Source organism: Pituophis catenifer, unplaced genomic scaffold, assembly GCF_029215685.1.
Source record: "Pituophis catenifer annectens isolate HBS135680 unplaced genomic scaffold, rPitCat1.0.hap2 SCAF_4, whole genome shotgun sequence".
NCBI lineage: Eukaryota > Metazoa > Chordata > Lepidosauria > Squamata > Colubridae > Pituophis > Pituophis catenifer.
The window spans coordinates 99,972,877-99,994,712 of NW_027256884.1; the positions used below are offsets into that span (position 1 = coordinate 99,972,877).

At 41.6% G+C, this 21,836-nt stretch overlaps 1 protein-coding gene across 1 annotated transcript; it reads right to left on the minus strand.

Annotated features, from left to right (window-relative positions):
- Window positions 1-832: 832 nt before the first annotated feature.
- Window positions 833-21,513, minus strand: DPT (dermatopontin). The gene is made up of 4 exons (XM_070942758.1): window positions 21,210-21,513; window positions 16,539-16,664; window positions 8,943-9,050; window positions 833-1,633 (listed from the first exon to the last, which is right to left on the minus strand). The coding sequence occupies exons 1-4, from the start codon at window positions 21,506-21,508 to the stop codon at window positions 1,567-1,569; spliced, it is 600 nt and encodes a 199-aa protein (XP_070798859.1). The 5' UTR covers window positions 21,509-21,513; the 3' UTR covers window positions 833-1,566.
- Between the last annotated feature and the right edge of the window lie 323 nt (window positions 21,514-21,836).

Consider the following 21,836-nt stretch of genomic DNA (forward strand, 5'->3'; position numbering starts at 1 on the left):
CGATGTAAAATTATGCCCTTTCCTGAATTTCTATTTTTGCTAGATACAAGATATTTCACTTTCATTCTTTCTTGAAAGGATGGAATTGACTTCAAATGCCTTTTATGTAACTTATTCGTATTTTAAATTTTTTCTAATCCTTCTCAAAGGCGTATAATTTTAGTACTTTCTTAATGAAATGAGACCAAATTAACTGTATCTATTGTTACATAGATGCAATCATCTGTATCTATTGTTTTTGAATATAGCAGAACTTTGCTAATTTATATTAAGCATTTAGTAACAGAATCTCTACAGTAATTTGTTCACAGTTATTAAATGCACAAACAATTGTTGAAAACTGTTTAAGCTACTGAATTGCCATATAATTTTATTTATTTTATTCATTTAATTGTAATAATTCATAATATACTTCAATAATAGATACCGGTATTTAGAATAAATTGCACAGCATTTGTTTATATTTGATTCTTAAGTAATTCCCTTTTACATTATTCCTCAGTGATTGCCTTCATAGTTAAGCTTTAAACAATGTTCAACAAAATTATATTCACATTTGAGCTACAATGCAAAAGCCATTGGAATGTCATCAGTTTTTGTACACAGTTACACAATTGTTATTGCTCTTTTCCATGGGGCTTTAATATTCTAGCATTCATTTTGATCCCTAATTACAAGAGAAACAACACGGATACATAACAGTTAACAAAAATAATCTGATACCATTCAAAATGGAGATATTATGGTCCTCAGAATGTACTTTATTTCACTTGAAGTGTAAACACTCAAACCATTAAAAATGTAAGTGAACAATCTTTAAAAGGGACTGCTACCAACCAGTCTTGCTATTAACATGGTTACAATATAATAATAATATGGTTTGCAATTTCTTTTGCTAATCTCAGCAGTGTGAACAAATAAGAATAAAGAGAGCTCTTTTGCAAGTAAGTAAGCGGATGCAGTGGGTATAAAGTTGCTATGCAAAACCAAGCTGTATTTGTAGAGAGTAGCTAAATAACAAAGGAAGTCACTTTATCCAAGTTTAAACAAGTAAGTATCTACCTGTAACTGTTTAAAAAAATCAGAAGAATGAACTGCAGTTTTCTCAAAGACTGCCCTCTGCCCAGCAGCTACGCATATGCCCAGTTAATAGTAGTGACATGTGTGAGAATTGACACCAGCATAAGGGTAAACGTTCCACTATTATGGGAAGAGAGACTGGCCATGCATACTCCCAAATTAACATTGATTCTGCAGTTGCAACTGACCAGGCATGTGAATGGAAAGCAATGGAAATTCAAGTACTTTGCACACAGGCTCTGCAGAGATTATGAGACCAAAGGCAGCAAATCTATTCTCTAATTAAGAATTCACCTATGAATTCACCTACAGAAAGAAAAGCTGAACTCGATATTGTACTTACCAAGCTTTTCGGAATACAAGAGTCAAACCTCTGTAAGAGGTTAATGCATTTATTACTGAATTGACTTTCCTGTCTTTTTTTCCCTTTTTCCCTTTTATTTATTTACTACCCAAACTCTGAAGTGTAGCATATATTCAGAATTTTTAAGCATTTTGAAATTGACAATCAAAATTTGTCATCCTGCAGACAATAAATTTCCATTGACGATCTCTGCAAAGGAAATGAAATAAAAAATGAGTTTTAATACATTGTAAATAGGAAGACAATACCAAATATGTTAAGATTCTGATTTAGATTTATTTACATTAGATTTTTAAAAATGAACTATGGTTTTCTAGCAAAAGAAAAACAACCATGAATAAATATTTATTCTTTCCTTCCTTTAACAAGGTCTCTAGCCTTCTATTTTGAAATACTTGGGCCTAAACAAAATTGCTATACTTTATCTTTTTTATCTCATAGAATTTTCCCAAAATGCAATTTTATCCAGAAGCAATGCTGCTTAGAAACAAACTAAAGCAAAACATATTGCATTGAAAAAGAGGAACAATTTTTTTATTATTAAAAATGAGCAGATTTTATAGCTACGGTATATTCTTTTAGCTCAGATGCAATGATTAAGTGGAGCCAGTTTGGTGTAATGGTTAAAGGCACCAGGCTACAACCTGGAAAAATATGAATTTGAATCTAGGCACAAAGTCAGGTGACTTTGGACCAATCACTATCTCTCAGCCCTAGGAAAGAGACAATGAAAAACCACTTCAGAAAATCTTTCCAAAACAACTGCAGCAGAGGTGGGTTTCAGCAGGTTCTGACCAGTTCTGGAGAACTGGTAGCGGAAATTTTGAGTAGTTCGGAGAACCAGTAGTAAAAATTCTGATTGGCTCCGCCCCCATCTATTCTCTACCTCCCAAGTCCCAGCTGATCGGGAGGGGATTTTGCAATATCCTTCCCCTGGAGTGGAGTGGGAATGGAGATTTTACAGTATCCTTCCCCGGCCATGCCCACCAAGCCATGCCACACCTACCAAGCCACACCCACAGAACCAGTAGTAAAAGAATTTGAAACCCACCACTGAACTGCAGGGATTCATTCAGGCAGTTGCCAGGCGGTAATCATCCCTTGAAGGCATACCCCAAAAAGAATGATTTACAACAATATTGATTGTCTATCGATCTGAATTGCTTTTTATCTCAAGAATGTTCAAACTACTCTGAAAGCAAATGTACAATTTGCTTGATGTTTTTTGTTAGATCAGGCGCAGGAACAGAAGACGTGACCAGCTCGATACATGTAACAACTTTATTTACAATGTAACAAGTAAAAGAAGACTGCTGGCGCGCTGCCGGAGCTCTCCTTATATTCGCTCCCGGCAGACGCACCGCCCCTAGACAGGGATTCAAATCTCCCGCCCGATGGCTGGCAGCCAATCAGGGCGGATGCCCTTATATGGACATAACACTCCTCCCCCCTTAGTCTGAACTGTCAATCTCGTTTACAAAAGTCACGTAGTCGCGCAGGTACGTAGGACGCCTCGGCACCCTAGCTGACCTGCGCAGTCTCACTTGTTCTCCGACTCCGACCTGGATGGACGGGGCTCTGTCGTCTCCGGGCTCCCTCTCCGGAACCGGGCTTGGTTCGGCTGTCGAGTGAGCGGGGTCACCCCCAGCGCCTCCGGCCGGACCGCAGACCTTGGATGGCTGGTTCTGATGGTCTTCTTCCTGGCCTGTGGATCTGTTGCCTCGTCTCGGTGGCTCGGTTCCGACCCGGGAAGAGCGTCTGAGTCTCGGTAAGTCCACCGTTTGCTCCTCCCTGGTCTCCCGGGTGCTGCGGTTCGGTTGCGGTTCGGCCTGGTGCCGGGTGGGTGGTGGTTCTGTTTGGTGCCCTCTGGACCGGCCCGCCGGCTGCGGGTGGTGCTGGCCCGTGTTGCATTGTCCGACCTCGCAGGGGTGGCGTTGGTCTGCTAGGTCGGGCTGGCGTTGGTCTACCCCGTCTGGTCGGTGGTGGTCGACCTGGTCGGGCTGTTGTTGCGGTACTACCTCTGCGGGGCGGCGGAGGTCTCCCCTGCCAGGGTGGTGCAGGTCTACCTGGCCGGGTTGTTGTCGGCTCTCCCTTCCCCCTAGTCCCTGGTCTACCGTCGGGTGGTGCCTGGGGTCATCCGGGTCGGGGTGTCGTTTGTTGGCTGTCTTCTGTGATGGGCGGGGGTCCCCCACGTCGGTGATTCGTGTGCCACCCTCGCCCGTGGGTCGTGGGGTGCCCCTCTTGGCTGGGTCCCGGTCTACTCGCCTGGAACTGCAGTCTCCCTGGCTGGGCTGGCATAGGCTGCTGTAACTGGTGGGGTGCGCTGCTCCTCCTCTGGGCAGGTCCCGGTCTACCTGCGGGCTGGGTTGGTGGTCCCTGGCCTTGCCGTGCCCGGTGCCCACCTGGCTGGGTTGGTGTTGCCATCCCCCGTGCGGTTGGCCCCGGTCTACCTCGCTGGGCTGCCGGTGTGACAGCATTTGGTAGTGGGCAGGGCCAACCTTGTCGGGGTGGTGCTGCTCTGCCTCGCAGGGGTGTGGTAGGCCTACCTCGTCAGGGTGTTGTAGGCCTACCTCGTCGGGGTGTTGTAGGCCTACCTGGTCTGGGTGTGGTAGGCCAGCCTCGCCGGGGTGTTGGAGGCCTACCTCGTCGGGGTGTTGTAGGCCTCCCTCGTCAGGCTGGTTTTCATGTGCCCCCCCCCCACCTTTTTCGGAGTTGGTCGATGTGGCGTCTCGTGAACTGTCCATCTTCCAACTCAACGATGTAGGATTTGGGCCCGGTTGTGCTGGCAATTTTCCCCTTAAGCCACTTAGTGGAGCCGCTGAAATTCAGCGCGAAGATTGAATCTCCTTTGCTGAAGGCGCGGAGCGGGCGGCTGGCGGTTGCGGTCACTTCCGGGCTGTATTGGGGGTGCAGCCGGTCCAAGGGTGACCTCAACCTTCTGCCCATCAACAGTTCGGCCGGGCTCTTGTGGGTGGTGGCGTGTGGCGTGATGTGCTGGGTGAGGAGGAAGTTGTCTATGCGCTCTTGCCAGTCCCCCGGGCCCATCTTGGTGAGGGCCTCTTTGGTCAGTCGGACCATGCGTTCGGCTTGTCCGTTTCCGGCCGGCCTGTAAGGGGCGGACAGGGCGTGGCGGATGCCCAGTCCTGCCAGGAAGGACTCCATGGCCAGGGATGTGAGCTGGGGGCCGTTGTCTGAGACCAGCACATCCGGTAGGCCATGTGTGGCAAAAAGGCGGCGCAGGGCTCGGATGGTTGCTTCAGTTGTGGTAGATGCCATGGGCACCACCTCGAGCCATTTGGAGAAGGCATCTACCACGATGAGGAGGTGTCGCCCTTGCATCGGACCCGCGAAGTCAATGTGGATCCTCGACCAGGGGTTGCTGGGGGTCTCCCACTTCGCGACTTCGGATTGCGGCGGCGCTGGGCGAACTTCTTGGCACGGGTCACATTTGGAGACCCATTGTTCAATGTCTCTGTCCATGGAGGGCCACCAGACGTAACTCCGTGCCAGGGCCTTCATGCGGACGATGCCCGGATGCCCCTTGTGCAGGGTTTCCAACGTCCGCCGTTGCAGAGTGCTTGGAATCAGCACCCTGTCTCCCCATAGCAGGCAGCCCTTTATGGTGGACAGCTCCTCCTGCTTCCTGGCGAACGGGCTGAATCTTTCCTCTGGCTTTTCCGCTGGCCACCCTCTGAGGATCCAGGACTTCACTTGGCGGAGTGTGGGGTCCTTTTGGGTGTGGACGGCCACATCTGCGGACGACACCGGGCAGCTGGCGTCGTCATCAATGTGGAGTAGGTGGAGCGTGGGGGCTGGGTCTTCGACTGGCTTCTTCGATGGGCATCTGCTGAGAGCATCAGCTTTCCCTATGGCTGTGCCTGGCTGGTGCACGAGCCGATAGGAGTAGCCAGCTAGGAAAATGGCCCATCTCATCATTCTTGGGGACATGAAGGTTGGGGTTGGTTGGTCGCCTGCGAGGAGTCCCAGAAGAGGCTTGTGGTCTGTGACTATGGTGAAACGTCTTCCGTAAAGGTATTCGTGGAAGCGCTTCACTCCAGCCACGATTGCCAAGGCTTCTTTGTCCAGCTGGCTATAGTTCCGTTCTGCGCCGGACATTGTCTTTGAGAAGTACGCGATTGGGGCTTCCGAGCCGTTGGGCAGTTCGTGGCTGAGGACTGCCCCCACCCCGTAGGGCGACGCGTCGCAGGTCAGTCTGATGGGGAGCGTCTCGCTGTATTGGATGAGGACGCTTTTGGACGTCAATAGTCCCTTGATGGCCCGGAATGCCGCTTCCTCTTCCTGGCCCCACTTCCAGGAAGCCGATTTCCCCAGCAGGCGGTGGAGTGGCTCAGCAACTGTGGCTTTCTGTTTTAAGAAAATGGCGTAGAAGTTGAGCAACCCAAGGAAAGCCTGAAGCTCCGTTTTGTTTTTTGGGCTTGGAGCTTCATGGATTGCTTCCACTTTTGATTTGGTGGGGTGTATGCCTGTGCTATCAATGAGGAAGCCCAGGAACTCGACTTCCTGTACTCCTATGATGCACTTGTCCCGCCTGACCCTCAAACCCTTGTCCTTGAACCGCTGCAGGACAAGCCTGAGCCTTTCAAGGAGTTGGGGTCTCGAGTCACCGGAGATGAGCACATCATCGAAGTAAGGCACCACCCCTGGAACGCCTTGGAGAAGGCGTTCCATCATGGATTGGAAAATGCCAGGGGCAGCGCTGACTCCAAATTGGAGGCGGTTACATTTAAATGCCCCTCTGTGCGTGACAATCGTTTGTGCCTCCGCCGTTTTGTCATCCACTGGCAGTTGCTGGTAAGCCTGGGCCAGGTCCAGTTTCGCGAAAATTGATCCAGATCCCAGGGAATGCAGCAGGTGTTGCACCACTGGGACTGGGTATGCGCTCTGTGCCAACGCCTTGTTGATGGTACAACGGTAGTCAGCACAGATGCGCACAGACCCATCATGCTTCAGTGGGGTCACAATGGGGGTCTCCCATGAGGCATGATCGATCGGTTCCAGTACGCCCTGGGCGATCAGCTTATCCAGCTGTTCATCTACTTTAGGCCGCAGGGCAAATGGAACTCGGCGGGGCTTGAGCCTGATTGGGGTGATTCCCTTGTCCAGATTAAAGGAGATTGGCCTCCCCACAAATTTCCCCAGCTTACCATCGAAGACTTCTTTGAACTCTTCGATGATGGAGTCGAGTTCGTCCCTGCGGATCTCGTGGATGCCCTGAAGTGAAAGTCCTAGAGGCTTGAACCACTCCACGCCCAACAGGTTCGGTCGGCTGTGCTGCACAATGGTGATGGGTAGCTTTCCATTGAAGTCGTTGTATTTCACATGGATGGTTGCTCTGCCTAGGATTTCAATGGGGTTTCCGTTAAAGTCCACAAGTTTGTCTTTCGGGGCTTTCAGCTGGGTTCTTTTGTATGCCGGTTTCAGCTGTTGTAGGTGCTGCCAGTCCATGATGGAGAACGCGGATCCGGAGTCTACCTCCATCTTGCACGGAGACCCCTCTGCTAGCAGCGTCACGTGGAACTTGGTGGTTCCCTCGTCGCTTGTGTGAGCGATGGTGGTGGTCTGGTGCACCGTTCTGTTTCGGGGATATTCCTCCTCCCCGCGCCGGGACTGGTTTGAGGACCGTTTGGATGTCCTCTGGTTATCTTTGCGATTTTCCCGGAATCGCGGTCTGGGCGGCTCCGGGGCTGGGTCTGTGGCTCTGCAGGCCTCGGCGATGTGGCCCCTCTTCAGGCATCGGCGGCAGGTCGCGTCCCTCCATCTGCAGGTTGCACTGGGGTGGTCGCCTCTGCAGCTGCCGCATCGCTCTCCCCGGTCGCCATGCTGTGGTGTTTCCCGCCTGGGAGGGCGGGACACCTTGTGGACGGCCATTTCCTCATCAGACTCGGATTGAGTGGTTGCCTCGTCTGATGAGGTTGGGCCCGACTTGTGGATCTTATGGATCCCTCTTGCTTTTACCATTGCAGCGGCTGCTTGTTCGGACGTCTCCGCCGCTGTTGCCTCGTCGAGGACGTCTTTAAGCGGGATCCTCTTCCTGCTGAGGAATTTCTTTTGCAGCCCCACATCTCGCATTCCAAAAACAATGCGGTCCCGGATGGCGTTGTCCACATTGTCGAACTCACAGTTGGCAGAGTTGGCGGAGCGCTGCCACGAATTCTTTGATGGATTCACCTTCCCGCTGGTTTCTTTGCTGGAAGGTGAACCTGTTTGCGATGGGGGTGCCTGTAGGTGCATAGTGCTCCTGTAAGACGTCCTGCAGGTCGTTCCAGGACATCTCCTCGATGTCCCTAGGTGCCACGAGGTCCATCGCCATCTCTAGGACGTCCGATCCGCAATGAGCCAGGAAGAGGGCTCTTTTCCTCTCATCATCGAGGTTCTGGTATCCATTGCCTCGCAGGAACTGCCGGAATCGGACCATGTATGATCTCCACTTCTCCCGGGATGGGTCGAACGGGTTCAGCGCGGTCATCGGGGCTTGCGGGGTAGCCATTCTGGAAGTCGCTGTGGTGAAGTGACTTCAGCTCTTTGGGCGATCGTGCCGTGAGTCTTTCTCAGGTTCTCTTCTCTAGTCCTTCGTCGCCAGTGTTAGATCAGGCGCAGGAACAGAAGACGTGACCAGCTCGATACATGTAACAACTTTATTTACAATGTAACAAGTAAAAGAAGACTGCTGGCGCGCTGCCGGAGCTCTCCTTATATTCGCTCCCGGCAGACGCACCGCCCCTAGACAGGGATTCAAATCTCCCGCCCGATGGCTGGCAGCCAATCAGGGCGGATGCCCTTATATGGACATAACATTTTTCCTTTTTGGTCTCAGATGTAAAGTATGGTCAAGAACAGGCCCTGTCATAAATTGATTCTTTCATTATAACGTTAATGAAATAAGCAAGGTCATCCTCTCTAAAAGTTTACAGCAAAATATCAGGAATTCAGATGTAGTTTCTTTTGATCTTACAACTTCAAATTGTTACGTTAAATTGCTTCAGTTTTTAAGGAATCTTCCCTTAATTCTGCAAAAGGTGTAGAAGCCACTTCAGCCAAATAAGTACAGTACTGTAGATCTATATTATAAAAATATTGAAATTAATATCTTGAATTACTATACAATATCAATATCAATATCAGTATTTAATATATAATAACATCTTCTCTTCCTGTTAATGTCCAGTGCTAAGCACTTTCTACACTTAAAGTATTTGTTTTGGATTTGCCATTTACTGAAAAGGAGTCTATTAAGATACTGTTGTGAGATAAAAAGAGGTTGATGTAAGTCTGGCTGTTAGCTAATTGTAAACTGTTAAAGATTCATTGTCATTCTGCCTCTCAGAAAAGTCATCATGCTTTCCATTATGTCCATTGCTCCTACCACCACTAGGCAATTATTTCATCTTCATCTTTTTTTTAAAAAAAGTTTCACAGTGCAATCATCCATTTGTGTTAAGGCAAAGATTCAGCTTTCAACAGTATTTCTGAATCTGACCTTTCTACACCAGAGAATGTTGTAGTTGCTCCACGGATATAATGATCATAGGTGTACAACATCATGTCCATATCTTCTCCATAGTGCTCAGGATGTTCTGATGTCATCCTTATAAATCAGGAAAAAGAAAATAACAATCATTTCTCTATTTTGTACAGTAATAATAATCTATTGCAAACCCCATTGATAGTTGAGACTCAATTCAGATAGTTGAGCACATGTTTGATAAATCTCAGAAGACCTGAAAAAAAATTACCATATTTTTCGGAGTATACGATGCACTTTTTTTCCCTCCTAAAAGAGGCTGAAAATTTGGATGTGTCTTATACCCCAAATGTAATGCCGTGTGGTGCCCAAAATGGCTACCTGGAACAGCTGGTGCCTTCTCTTACCCCTTCTGCCTTTGCCTGCTTTCGTCACTGGAACTCCCTCTGACAATCAGCTATGCTTTTGAAGCTGTTTTTCAGCCCCAAAGCGAGTGAAGCGATCTTCCATGCTTTGCCTGCTTTTCTAATTGTTGCTCCCTCTGACAATCAGCTGTGCTTTAGAAGCACAGCCCCAATCAGCCTCAACCTCAAACCAGCAAGTGAACTAATGTGCTGAAGCTGACGCCCCAAACAGCCCCAACCTCAAAACCAGCGAGCGAACTAATGTGCTGAAGCTGACGCCCCAACCTCAAAACCAGCAAGTTAACTAATGTGCTGGGACTAGCCAGATGAATACCTGGTAGGCAGAATCCCCCCCCCATTTTCCTCCCCAAAAACTAAGGTGCGTCTTATACTCCAAAAAATACAGTAAGTAATCTTCAGCAAATAGGAGTAGAGTGTTCTTTCTTTCTTTTTTCAAAGAAGTTTCAGTTTTATTTTTAAAATTCTAATTAGAGAATGTGACTATCCTTGGTCAGAATATTAATTCTTTTTAAAAGCATGAAATAATGCTTCTCCAAAGAAAAGTCAGTGTATCCTAGGAATCCATTCTTCTCCTCTTGATACCAATTCCTGTGGATCTGGGAAGGGAGACAGAAAAAGCTATGAGTTTTATCAGTTTAATTTTCTATTATATGTCTTAAAATGTGATAGGATCCAATTTGAGTGAGTCACTGGGCCCCGAGGCCTGGTCTTCCAAACTTTCAGACTCGTGCTGGAGCCCATCCTTCTGTCTCTCCAGAATGTAAAAATGTGATCTTTAAACTTAAAATGTGATCTTTAAAGTGGTATTTTAAGGCCACTACTCATAGCTAGCTAAAGGAATAAGTTTTGCATTAAAATGAGAATAAGGAGTTTTACGTCCTTACTGAATGCAATGATATATATTATATACTATACTATTCAAAGCCAATATATGAATGCAATGTCCATCTTGATCATGGAGAAATTTCATCTGTCAATCCACTATAGGCTTGTCCTTTTTCCCTTATACTGTATATGAGTCAGACCTTGGAATGAGCTTTGAGCAGTTGTTTTCAGAGTAATTGGCTTTTAATCCAAATAGGTCAGAAATGTATGTAGTCCACACCAAAGTAGATACTGTTCCAGAAAGGCAGATGAGTTCAGAATGACCAGGAGTACCTAATCCAAATCAGACAAGGTTTGAAATTCAAAGGAATAGGGAAAATCAGAGGCTAGATTTATAGACCAAAATTGACATAAGTTTACCAATGATAGTTAAACACTCAAATGCTTATTCCTGTTAATTCCTATTCTTATGGAATTCCAGATGACCGATCCTTGCATTACTTCATGCTTCTGATTCAATCATTTAAATACAATTGGGATTGTATAGATTATTCTATTTCTATATTTATTAGCATGTTTGGATACTTCAGGAAAAAATGAGAGTTAATCAACATTTGCTCTTTAGAAATAATAGTGGAGAACAGATAACTATCCAATCAGGGCTTCTAGAGAGAAATGAATGCCTCAGTATATCCCCTCAGTTTCAAACTAAAACATTTTACCCTTCCCTCTTGTTTTTTTAAAAAATCAACAGATTAAATGTGATGTTGTAATGCAGTATTTAGGGAGCAAGTTTCTTTCTTATGCTGGCTTGATGACAATCTGTGCTTTAACCTACTATTACCCAAAGATATGATGGCAAGATATAGTAAAAACTCTTTTCTGCAGTAGATCAGTTTCATTCTTCTGTTTCATGATGCCTACCAGGATATTTATTTTATCTGACTGTAATTTTTTTAGTTAAAAATAATGAAATTGGAAATTTCTACATTGTATCATCTTTGAGCATATCTTCATTTTGTGGACTGCTTCATCTACATTCTTAGAAAATAATAACTGTGGGTAGATAGCAATAGCACTAGCAATAGCAGTTAGATTTATATACTGCTTCATAGTGCTTTACAGCACTCTCTATGTAGTTTACAGAGTCAGCATATTTCCCTCAACAATCTGGGTCCTCATTTTACTAACCTCAGAAGGACAGAAGTCTGAATCAACCTTGAGTCAGTCAGGATCAAACTCCTGGCAGTGAGCAGAGTCAGCCTGCAATATTACATTCTAACCACTGTGCCACCCTGGCTCCTTACAGTCGATACAGTCATTACTTCTTACTTGTTGAGAAATAAACAAATTAAGGGGTAGAGGAGGTATAGCAAGATATTTAAAAGTTAGAGGAGTCAGCAGGGTATAACATTACCAGTTTGCCTGCAGAACAGTGGTCAATTTTTGGACAGTTCCCATGGCACATATGTTGTAAAAAACATATGTGCCATGGGAAAATTCCACATAAACCAACCACCCCAGAGAGTTGTATATATTTATGCAACTCTCATGTTCAATAAGATGAAATAGGAAAGACTTGTACGTTATGGTAACGTGCCCAAAGTGTTAACAAACAGAAATTAAGAATGTGACGTTTCATTTTGTTAGCACAGTGCAGGGGCGTCTATCTGTCTATGCCTTCCTAACAATTACAGAGAATAAAATTACTCTGTATTTCTCCATAATGAAGCATATAAGCACCAACTTTCTTGGGTAAGTTTACTTTTTCATAAACCCAGTATATGTGATTTAATTACTGGTTGTTCTGCTTTTTTCCTTATTTTTCAAAAGACCATTCAATGCATTATCTAAGCACTAGTTATAACAGGATAACATTTCTTTGGGGGAGAGGGGAGATTTTAAAAAGCACCGTACAATGTACTCTAAAATTCTGGAACTATTTACAATTCAGACTGATTATACTATGTCAGGAATTTTCAGCTTGCCTATGCAAGCACGTGGAAGCAATAAAATCTAGGCAAACCTTTGTTCCTTATTTGATTAAAATTGCACACTGTTCCCATCACATCCAGGTCTCCATATACAAAGAATAGGATAGGATAGGATAGGATAGGATAGGATAGGATAGGATAGGATAGGATAGGATAGGATAGGATAGGATAGGATAGAATAGAATAGAAGAGTTGGAAGGGACCTTGGGGGTCTTCTAGTCCAGGGGTGGGCAATTGTGGCTTTTTTACAACCTGAGGACTTCAACTCCCAGAATTCCTGAGACAGCTTGGCTGTTGTAAAAGAGCCACAATTGCCCACCCTTGTAATCTAGTCCAACCTCTGCTCAGGCAGGAAACCCTATACCATTTCAGACAAATGGTTGTCCAATCTCTTGTTACAAATCCAGTGTTGGAGAATTCACAACTTCAGCAGGCATGTTTTTCCATTGGTTAATTGTTCTAACTGTTAGGAAATTTCTCCTTAATTCTAGTTGCTTCTCTCCTTGATTAGTTTCCATCCATTGCATCTTGTCCTGCCTTCAGGTGCTTTGGAGAATAGCTTGACTCCCTCTTCTTCGTGGCAACCCAGCTTGCAGTGGCTTGTCCTTTTCAAGGCAGACTCAGGCATGTGATAAGAGGGAATACAGCTTGTGAACACATTTGTACCTTTTCACCATTTGGCATAAGCCATTATTTCAAATTACACCCACTGAGACACTAAGTGCAATCCTGAACAAAGTTTTTCCACCTTTCTAACAAACAAACAAAAAAAGATGGGAATCCGAATCTGGAAACTGACACAATAATTTGCCTGAAGGAACCTTGAAGCTGAACTTGAGAGGAACAAAAACAAAGGTAATACTTTAGTGATAATTAGTTTTCCGTTTCAGCAGATCCTCCTGCTTTTTTCAAAATCTGCCCATTTTGTTTCTGAGAATCCCATTAAGTGTCAATCTATGTAGCAACAGCAAGATTTTCAGAGGCAGCTATGGATAGATTTTTTTTTTTACTACAAATAGTCTAGTTGTAAAAGAAAGGCTAGTAGTAATAAAATGTAAAGCTAATATAAATTATGATAAAGAATAAACACAGTGCCCACAAAGCTGGGCATTTCTACGAAGCCAAAGAATATTGTGCATAAAATTTCATCATATTATGTGCATAAAAATTTTTCATATTTTCTCAATAAACAATGGGCTGCATCAGAGTTGAGTGAGAAATCCATAATGCATGTATAGACCACTACATCACTGTGATGACCCCTTTTTTTTGTACAAAATGATAGTGTAAATCAGTACAACGCAGTGGTTAGTTTTGCCCTTGGGGGCTTTTTGGGCACATCTTGATTCAATCCATAAATTACTTGGTGAGCAATTCAGCTATGTAATGGATCTAATAAAGTCACTTGGATTTACAAGGATTTAATGTAAAATACATCATTATTGAAAATTTACAGAAAAGTAGCTGCTAGATAGATGATGGCAAACTGATGACACACGTTACATGCCATGTCATATTTGGTGACATGCTACTATGTCCCATTCTTGATTAGTTTTCTGAGATTTTCTGAGGCTGCAGAGGCTGCACAATAATGTGGGGTACCGTGCTCCCATGAGGCCTCTGGAGTCTTCAAAAATCATGTGAGAATGAGGTGTGCTTTCCTACTCATTTTAGAAGCTATAAGGCCACACAAGAGAATTTTCTGAAGTTTCCAGACCTCATGAAACCTGGAGCTGCCTCCAATAGGCATTTTTTTTCCTGAGGGACAAAGACAAATTGAAAAATATGTTCAATTATGTATGTTATGTATTGTTTCTCTTGTGTCTTTGGAAGGAAGATGATATTATGCACCAGAAGAATCAGGTTAGGCATTTTCTGCAGTTTTGATACACTGAGCCCACAAGGTTTGGCATCACTAAGCTAGATTGTCCTGAATATGCATCCTAGTAGAGATCTTCTAAAAGTAGGGATACAATTTTTAAAATGTGATAAGCACCAAAGAACCCAAACATCTGTTTCATATTAAGCAGAGATCTTCATGATAGGCTTCAGGAATAATATTAACAAACTACTTTTCATAATGCACAATTGTTACATTAAAAGAATATATATCATCTGGCCCTTGAAGAATGTTCAGAGGTTTAGTTTGTTTCAAGATTCCTTGATCTTCTAGCTCTAGGCTTATTTTTATTCAAATTCATACACGCTACAGCTTCATGAAGATTAACAGATGGTTTGATAAAGGCTTCAGATCAACTACTGCCTGAGTCTACCATTGACACTTCATATATGATTTAAGGGCACTTCTTCACTGCTTGTCTTAACTGCTCCAATCCTGTGATGATGCCAGATGGACTCTAAGTTCCTGTGAGAACATTCTGTCCAGATTGGGATACTTTAGTATGGTTGCCAGGTGTTCAGTTTGGACTGCCAGCAATCATCGCTCCCATTGGGCAATTTACCTGCTGCTGAATTTTCTAATTTTCCATGCCAGGAAAGTGATTGCCCATTTCTTTCCTTTCCGTGGGCAAATCCTCCTAAAAACACTTACTTTTCAGAAAAGTATGCTGCTTCCAAATTAAAAGCATAAAATGCACACACACAACAATCAACTTTCTTGCATTTGCCAGGTGTGTCTTCCTAATCTATGATACAGCTATTGTTGTAGAAATGTCACAGCAATACAGTGCTTATAATGTTTATCAAATATGCAGAATGCTGCTGGTTTGGAGTATGGTTGAAACATGTTTGTAATTGGTATTTTTCTTCCCTGAGTTCCTACATTATTACTTGTGTTTACACAGTGTGAAAGAAAGGTTTTACCCCAGCTCCTGAATGGCCAAAACAAATAAGTACCCCAAAAGATGATTTACTGTATTTAAAAAATGGGGGGAGGGGGGGAAATGGACTCCAGTTTTTAACAGTATAACTGAATAAATAGTTCTATTTGTCCAAGTAATTTGAATGGGCTTTGTTCAATCAGTTTAATCATTTGTCAATGTTCCTTTGGATCATAGATTCTCTTTAGCGCAGCTGCATTAACAATCAAACTGCAAATTTATGATGTGAGTGATTTGTTCGAGGTTTCGGAAAGTGGTGACTAATTGGCAGAGTTGTCTATGTATAATTATTTTAGAATACCCTCTCCTCAATTCATTGGAACCTATTTCTGCGTAGACATATCTACCTACAAAGGAGCAACCTCTCCCACTAATATCAAAAGTAATTTAGTGCAAAATAACCTGGGATCATTTACCTGGGATGAGTAGGATCATCTTGAGACAGATAACGAAATAAAGGAGTTCAAAACAGATTTTTGTAATAATGAGTGATTTCAATCACCTTTACAATAAAAGGGATAAATGTATCTTATGATCCAGAAAGAGAGACAACATTTCTGGGTTCCACAAATGATTATACTATGAAGCCAACCAAAGAAGATATGAACTTGATTTATTATATGTTATGAAATGTGAACTTATTTGAACAGTTTGGAAATAATTAGCTATAAGTGTAATTTATAGTAAATTACCAAGTCAAAAATTATTAATAATTTTATAGCTGGATTTTATATTTCTTGAATTTTCATCCTGCTACCAGTCCTTGGAGAATCTTTTTATTATCTGAACACTTGCTAAGATCCATCTTGCATAGAAAAGCTGACACTTATCTTTCTTATAAGACAGAAAAGTAAAATATTTGTAAAAGGCATCTGTTGAAGCTGCCTTTTCCTAGAGTAGGCACAGGATGATCGGATCTGCACCCTAGTCCTTCCAAGCCCATCCGCCTGCTTATGCAGATATTCTTAATAACAAATTTGGATTTAAAGGATAATATTTTAAACCCTGTCCTAATAGGAAATGAATTTTTATAAGAAAAAATGAAGTCAAATTTATAATTTGACTTAGGGTGGAAAATCCTTTGGGGAAGCCATGATGCAAAGTGAATCAGACTATGACCAACATATAGGCAAAGTCAAAATTTCCAGTTTTTTAAAGGCTTGGAGTATGTAGCATGGAGAGCATTTGTCTATAAAGTTGCCAAGAGTCAGACACAACCAAACAGTTAAAACAACCACAACATGTACTGTGTGCATCTACACACATACAATATATCAAGCCTAACTTAGCACTAATATTGTAATTTTAATCATATCAATGACAAAATTGTACAAAATAATGTCATTGATTTGAGCATATTCTCTAGAATTGTTCATCTCTGCCAATTTTTTCCTCCTTTTGTGTTTTTGCCATTTTGTCTGCTGAAGATGTAATGATTTGGATAATCATTTTCCAGAGCTAGTTTCTGATCTTGAATCGTAATAATATGGATTAATATGGATAGACAGTTCAGTTTTGTGAACTCACCAACATGAGTATGGACATCTCCGGCTGTAGCGGCAACAATAAAACTGCCACTCTCGATCAAGCACAGATGGAAAATATTGGCTCTGGAATCCTGCCACTAGCCCATTATTTGAACATGTTTGATACCTGGAGGGGGAAAAACCCACATTTTAAAATACATAAATATTAGGAAAATAAAAATCATAACTACAAGCTCTTCCTTGCAGATTATTAGAAACTAGTGGCAACTGATACAGATTAAGACAGTTGGAAGAGACCTTGTAGGTCATCTAGTCCAACCCCCCGCCCAAGCAGACCCTACACCATTTTTGTCAGATGGCAGTCCAGTCTCTTCTTGAAAGCTTCCAGTGATGAAGCTCCCACAACTTCTGAAAGAAAACTGTTCCACTGGTTGCTCTCACTGTCAGAAAATTTCTCCTTATTTCTAGGTTGAATCTCTCCTTGGTCAGTTTCCATCCATTATTCCTTGTCTGGCCTTCAGGTGCCTTGACCCCTTCCTCTCTGTTGCAGCTTCTCAAATATTGGAACACTGCTAGCATATCTCCCCTGGTCCTTCTCTTCACTAGATTAGCCAGTTCCTGCAACCGTTCATCGCATGAGAATTACTAATGCCCAGATTCTCATAAATATTTTTTTCTCTTAAAGAAGCATAAGAAAGGAGATAAAATTGTGACTATTGAACCTATCCATCCATCTGGTAGGGTTTTTTTTTCTCTGTTTAAATTATAGCATTTCTTTATTTTTTTTTAAATTTACATCTGAGTATGTGCATTTCTTTTTGTTTTGAGAAAATGGAAGTGACCACCCTAAAGCCAGTATAAAGAAATTCTGTACAGGGTTTTCTTCCTGCTCCCTTTCTCCCTTTCATTTTTAACAAGTCTACTGTGTCAAACTTCTAACCATGTGAAATATTTCCTCATATTGCCACTCTTATTTCCTGAAAAGCTATAGCCTCTTTTGCTTTTCGGGAAATAGATGCCAAACCATGTTCTTCTTCCATTTTTTAAAAAAATGCAATGCATAAAAATCTTGGCTTCATCCTCTGCACTGTTTGACTCGGGAGAACAAAAATAGATATGCAGATACATATCTGCATATTCTCCAGGCACTTAAAGCCCCTATTTTCACTCTCCAACCCTTTGGAATCATTTCGAAAATGGCTTGTGGTTATCCTCACCACAGCTATCTTTCAGATGTAGAGGACTCAGCAGGAATCAATCAGCATTCCCCACCATTAAGCAATAAGGAGTGCAGAAATCAACATTTACCATCCTAGTTTATTGTTTTTATGTCATACTTTTTTCTCCTTAACAATTAAAAACAACCAGGATTGCTTTGAAGATAAGTAAAGTAAAGCCATCTTTAAGACCACATTGATTTAAGAAAATCATTGTGAAGATATTATAGTGTGATGGTAGCTAATTTTGCCATGTAGAAGAGGAGGAGAAGCCAAGGTAAAATGGAAATTTCCACCAAGAAGAAAATGTCCAATCAGAAAATCTAATGTTTCTGATAAAATAAAAACAAAACTTTTTTCTTCTTATTATTTCCTTTTGATTATCTCCAACAATGAGGAAGGGACTGTAGAACACAGACTTTCTATTCTGAAAGCTCCAGATTCAGTCCTTGAGATTGCCAAGAAGTCAGGAAGAATACCAGCCTGAAAACCTAGACAGCTGTTACCCTCCAAGGCTGATATGTTGGAATTGATGGATTAAAGATCTGACTCAGAGTAAAGCAGTTTCTGAGGTTTCTATGGTTTTTTTAAACAAAATTAAATGCGACACAATACTTGTGTTCCACTATCATATCTAATTAAGCAGCTTTACAGGGCAAAAATAAACGTCTCTGCTGTGACTCAACCATATAGAAAAGGATGATATAATGGAGACAGAACAGGCCTCTGAAATCATCAATCCCTTATTAACCGTTGGAAGTCCTGGGTACTTTCTTAGCTTACAAGGTTTTTGTGAGGATAAATTGTTCAAAAATATTCTCTGTTGGGGCATACAAGTGAATATTCATTGCATATATTTAATTGTTTGTATCTATTTTCATTTTAAATAACCCTCATCCAGGTCTTTCTTAATCAAAAAAAACTGTCACTCCCATTTCTTAGCAGCCTTGGTACCAAATCAATGTAAGTTTCAATAAACAAAGCCCAAAGACATATATAAACATAAATACCATTGTTTTTATAGTAATTTTATTAAGAATTATAATTTCACAATAAAAACTAATTCAAAACAAAAAAAGCTAAAAGAATATTTTTCTTTTTTTTTTTACTTTCTCTTCTGCATTTTCTACATATAACATAAATACTATTGTTAACAGATGTGAAAATGTTTTGTATTTAGATACTGTAATGTTTTCATTTAACCTGAAATGCTAAGCGGTGGTGAGATTGTTTCTTGTGGCATTTTACATTTCAGCATTTTGATAATCAGAAACGTAGAAATGTATGACTAAACAGGATTCCACGCAAATAACTTCCTCATATCACTATGGCAAGAATGTCATGAAGGACTTAACTATGGGATTCTGAGGTAAGTGGGAAGGTGGACTACAAGACTATGAGGCACGGTGTTCTTTGCCAAAGTGAACTAGAACTTCCTTAGTCTGATAAGTACTTGGCATGATAACAAGATTTTCAGGTTTTACTGTGATAAATGACAGATTGTTGTAGAAGTCAAAGAATCAGGGGAATTAATGAGTTCAGCAGAGGTAGAAAACTTTCATCAGGTAGAAGTCGACACTGGTCTGTGTTGTTTCCAAAGTAGGTCCAATTAGAAGCCCAAATGTTGACGTTTCTAAGAATGTTTAAGGACTAAAATAGCCTCTAAATTATGTCATTGTTCCCCCTAAATAAAATACGGGAAAAAAATATGCTGCTGCAAAAACACCATGAGCTCTTCTTTTTGTGTATTCGCATAGTAGAGACTAGTTGTTTCCTTTTTTTGTTGGAGTTTCTATTTCATGCTACACCCCAGGCAAGATAGTTAGCACTTAAAGCTATGCATTGCATTTCAGTTGGCTGAAAAGCCTGTGAGGACTAGCCCACATCAGTTCTTGGGGGCGGGGGGGTATTCCATATTGTACTGGTAAGGAAGAGTCTAGGGAGGATCTCCTTTCCCTTGAAGCTCTCTGTACACTATCAAATTTACTTCAATGGAAGGATATATTTGCTTCAGTAGGACTGAAGTAACCATAACTTCCCCAAATTTCATTCCTTTGGGAATAAGGGATCTCATATTTTGGACACATTCTGTAAATTAGCCCTTTTGAGGTACCTTGCTTCAAAGACTATTGTCCTATGTTTCACCCAGTTAAAGGTCATGGCAATGAGCATTTCACTAGTATATAAATTTAAAATGCCATATCAGATAATGGTTAAAGTTCTTTGCAAGAAACCGGGAAATCTTGAGCTTTACCACAGAGGTGATCTGGGTGACCCTCGGCCAGCCACTCTCTTTCTCAGCCCAATCTACCTCACAGGATTGTTGTGATGGGGAGATAGGAAGAGAGAACATTACATACAGTATATTGCCTTGAATTATATAAAACAAAGGCAGGATATTAAGGAAATAAACATAGAAATAATTAGATAATTCCATTATGCAAAAACAACAGTTTTCACTTAAAGTTTCTTTTTAATCACAGATAGATTATTCTTTCAGTGTTCTCTTAAATATTTTGCACATTAATAATATAATTCAATTCTAAGTCCTTGCAAATATACACATTTTAAAAATGTAATTACTTTCTGTTTTCAAAAATTAAAGGAAAAAAACTGATGACATTGGGGAATTAGACAGGTATTTAATAGTGACACATACGTGATTGTTTATATACAGACATCTTTGTTCAGAAGATTTTCTTGGCATCTGTACAATTTTTCATGGTTGTCAAATGTGAATGGTTACTTAAAACCTCAGACAGAAGTTTATTATCTGTCAATTAAATAACTGAGTATTTGTTATCCTTGATGTCAAAACCAGACATGACTAGATCTGTGATTCAACCCCAGTACTACCAGCTATCCCCATGTTTTGAAACTCAGTCTGTCATGAGCCAGTCCTTAAAATGCCTGAAGAACAATATTTGTTGCAGACAGTTAACTTTGATATCATTAAAGCTATAGTTGCTTATACTGTATATATTTAAATAGATTCATTTTTATTCTGCCATAATGTTTTTGTTTGGCTATTTTTAAAAAAGTTTCGCAAGTACCACTTCTGCGTCCAGAAATATGTTTGGCTAGAGCCAATAATGGAACAAAACAAGGGAATAACTACGTGACAAACATTTTCTTCTTCTCCCCACAAAAAACAATAACAAAAATAATTCAACTTTCTGTCATTAACATAATTTCTTAGAAAGATGAAATTTTTTTAGAACAAATTCAATAAATTTAGGAACTAACAATTAGTTAATTTAATTAGAAATTAATGCAATAAGTGCAATCCCTTTACCTCAGAAGACAAAGAAAATGTTACAACTGCTTCATATATAGAAATGAATAGCGGTATCACCACTACAGTACACAAAGATGATGATGCTAACTTAACAAATTATTATGGTGTTAACATGCAGTTTTGCATCCACCATTTGAAAATTGCATCAGCCTAACCACGCACAACAAGGAATCTAAGTTTAAACTTGGTTTCCTACCATTGCAGTCCAGCTCTGTTGATTTCTTCCCACCAACATTCAGTAGGCTCTCCAAGTGTATCTGGGGTGGGCATACAGGCATAATTCCACAATCTATCAGACCCTTCTTTCTTGCTGAACATGCTCCTCACAGCTACAATTACTTGCCCATGAGGGCACTGGAAGTTGAAACCCTGCCGGTACACATTAACCCAATCATCATTAGCCCTATAGTCATCATAGGAATGGTAATAGTTCCCATATTGGCCCCATGCCACTGTGAATAGTGGCATGGACATGCAGAGAAGAATAAGGTCCATGTTACTTGAGCTTCTGGCTGCAAAGCGCCTAAGTGGCGTGGTTGTACTGACTTTTTTATAACCATCTCTAACATTTGGATTCCAGATGTGGGATAACTAGTTCCAAATGCTATGTGTCACTGTTTAGATAAGATTTCTGAGCAAAAGAATTGGCTGCAGATGCATTTAATTAGTTTTAAGGTGGAATTTTATAAGCATGCTATCCTTTGCATAATCAGCACTGGGATAACCTAGAACTATAAATCATTTATAATCCCAGATGTAAGGAATTTAATAACATATGTTTGCACAGTAGCTAAAGTGGGAGACGAAATAAGCCATTTCAATT

Bases quoted from the DNA above. Each gene is read 5' to 3' on its own strand.
- DPT (XM_070942758.1), bottom strand. From the start codon at position 21,508: ATGGACCTTATTCTTCTCTGCATGTCCATGCCACTATTCACAGTGGCA. The intron at 16,665-21,209 runs GTAGGAAACCAA...TTCCCCCTCCAG, and splicing joins AACAGAGCTGGACTGCAATG to GTATCAAACATGTTCAAATA. The intron at 1,634-8,942 runs GTCAGATTCAGA...TTTCCTTTGCAG, and splicing joins ACATTCTCTGGTGTAGAAAG to AGATCGTCAATGGAAATTTA.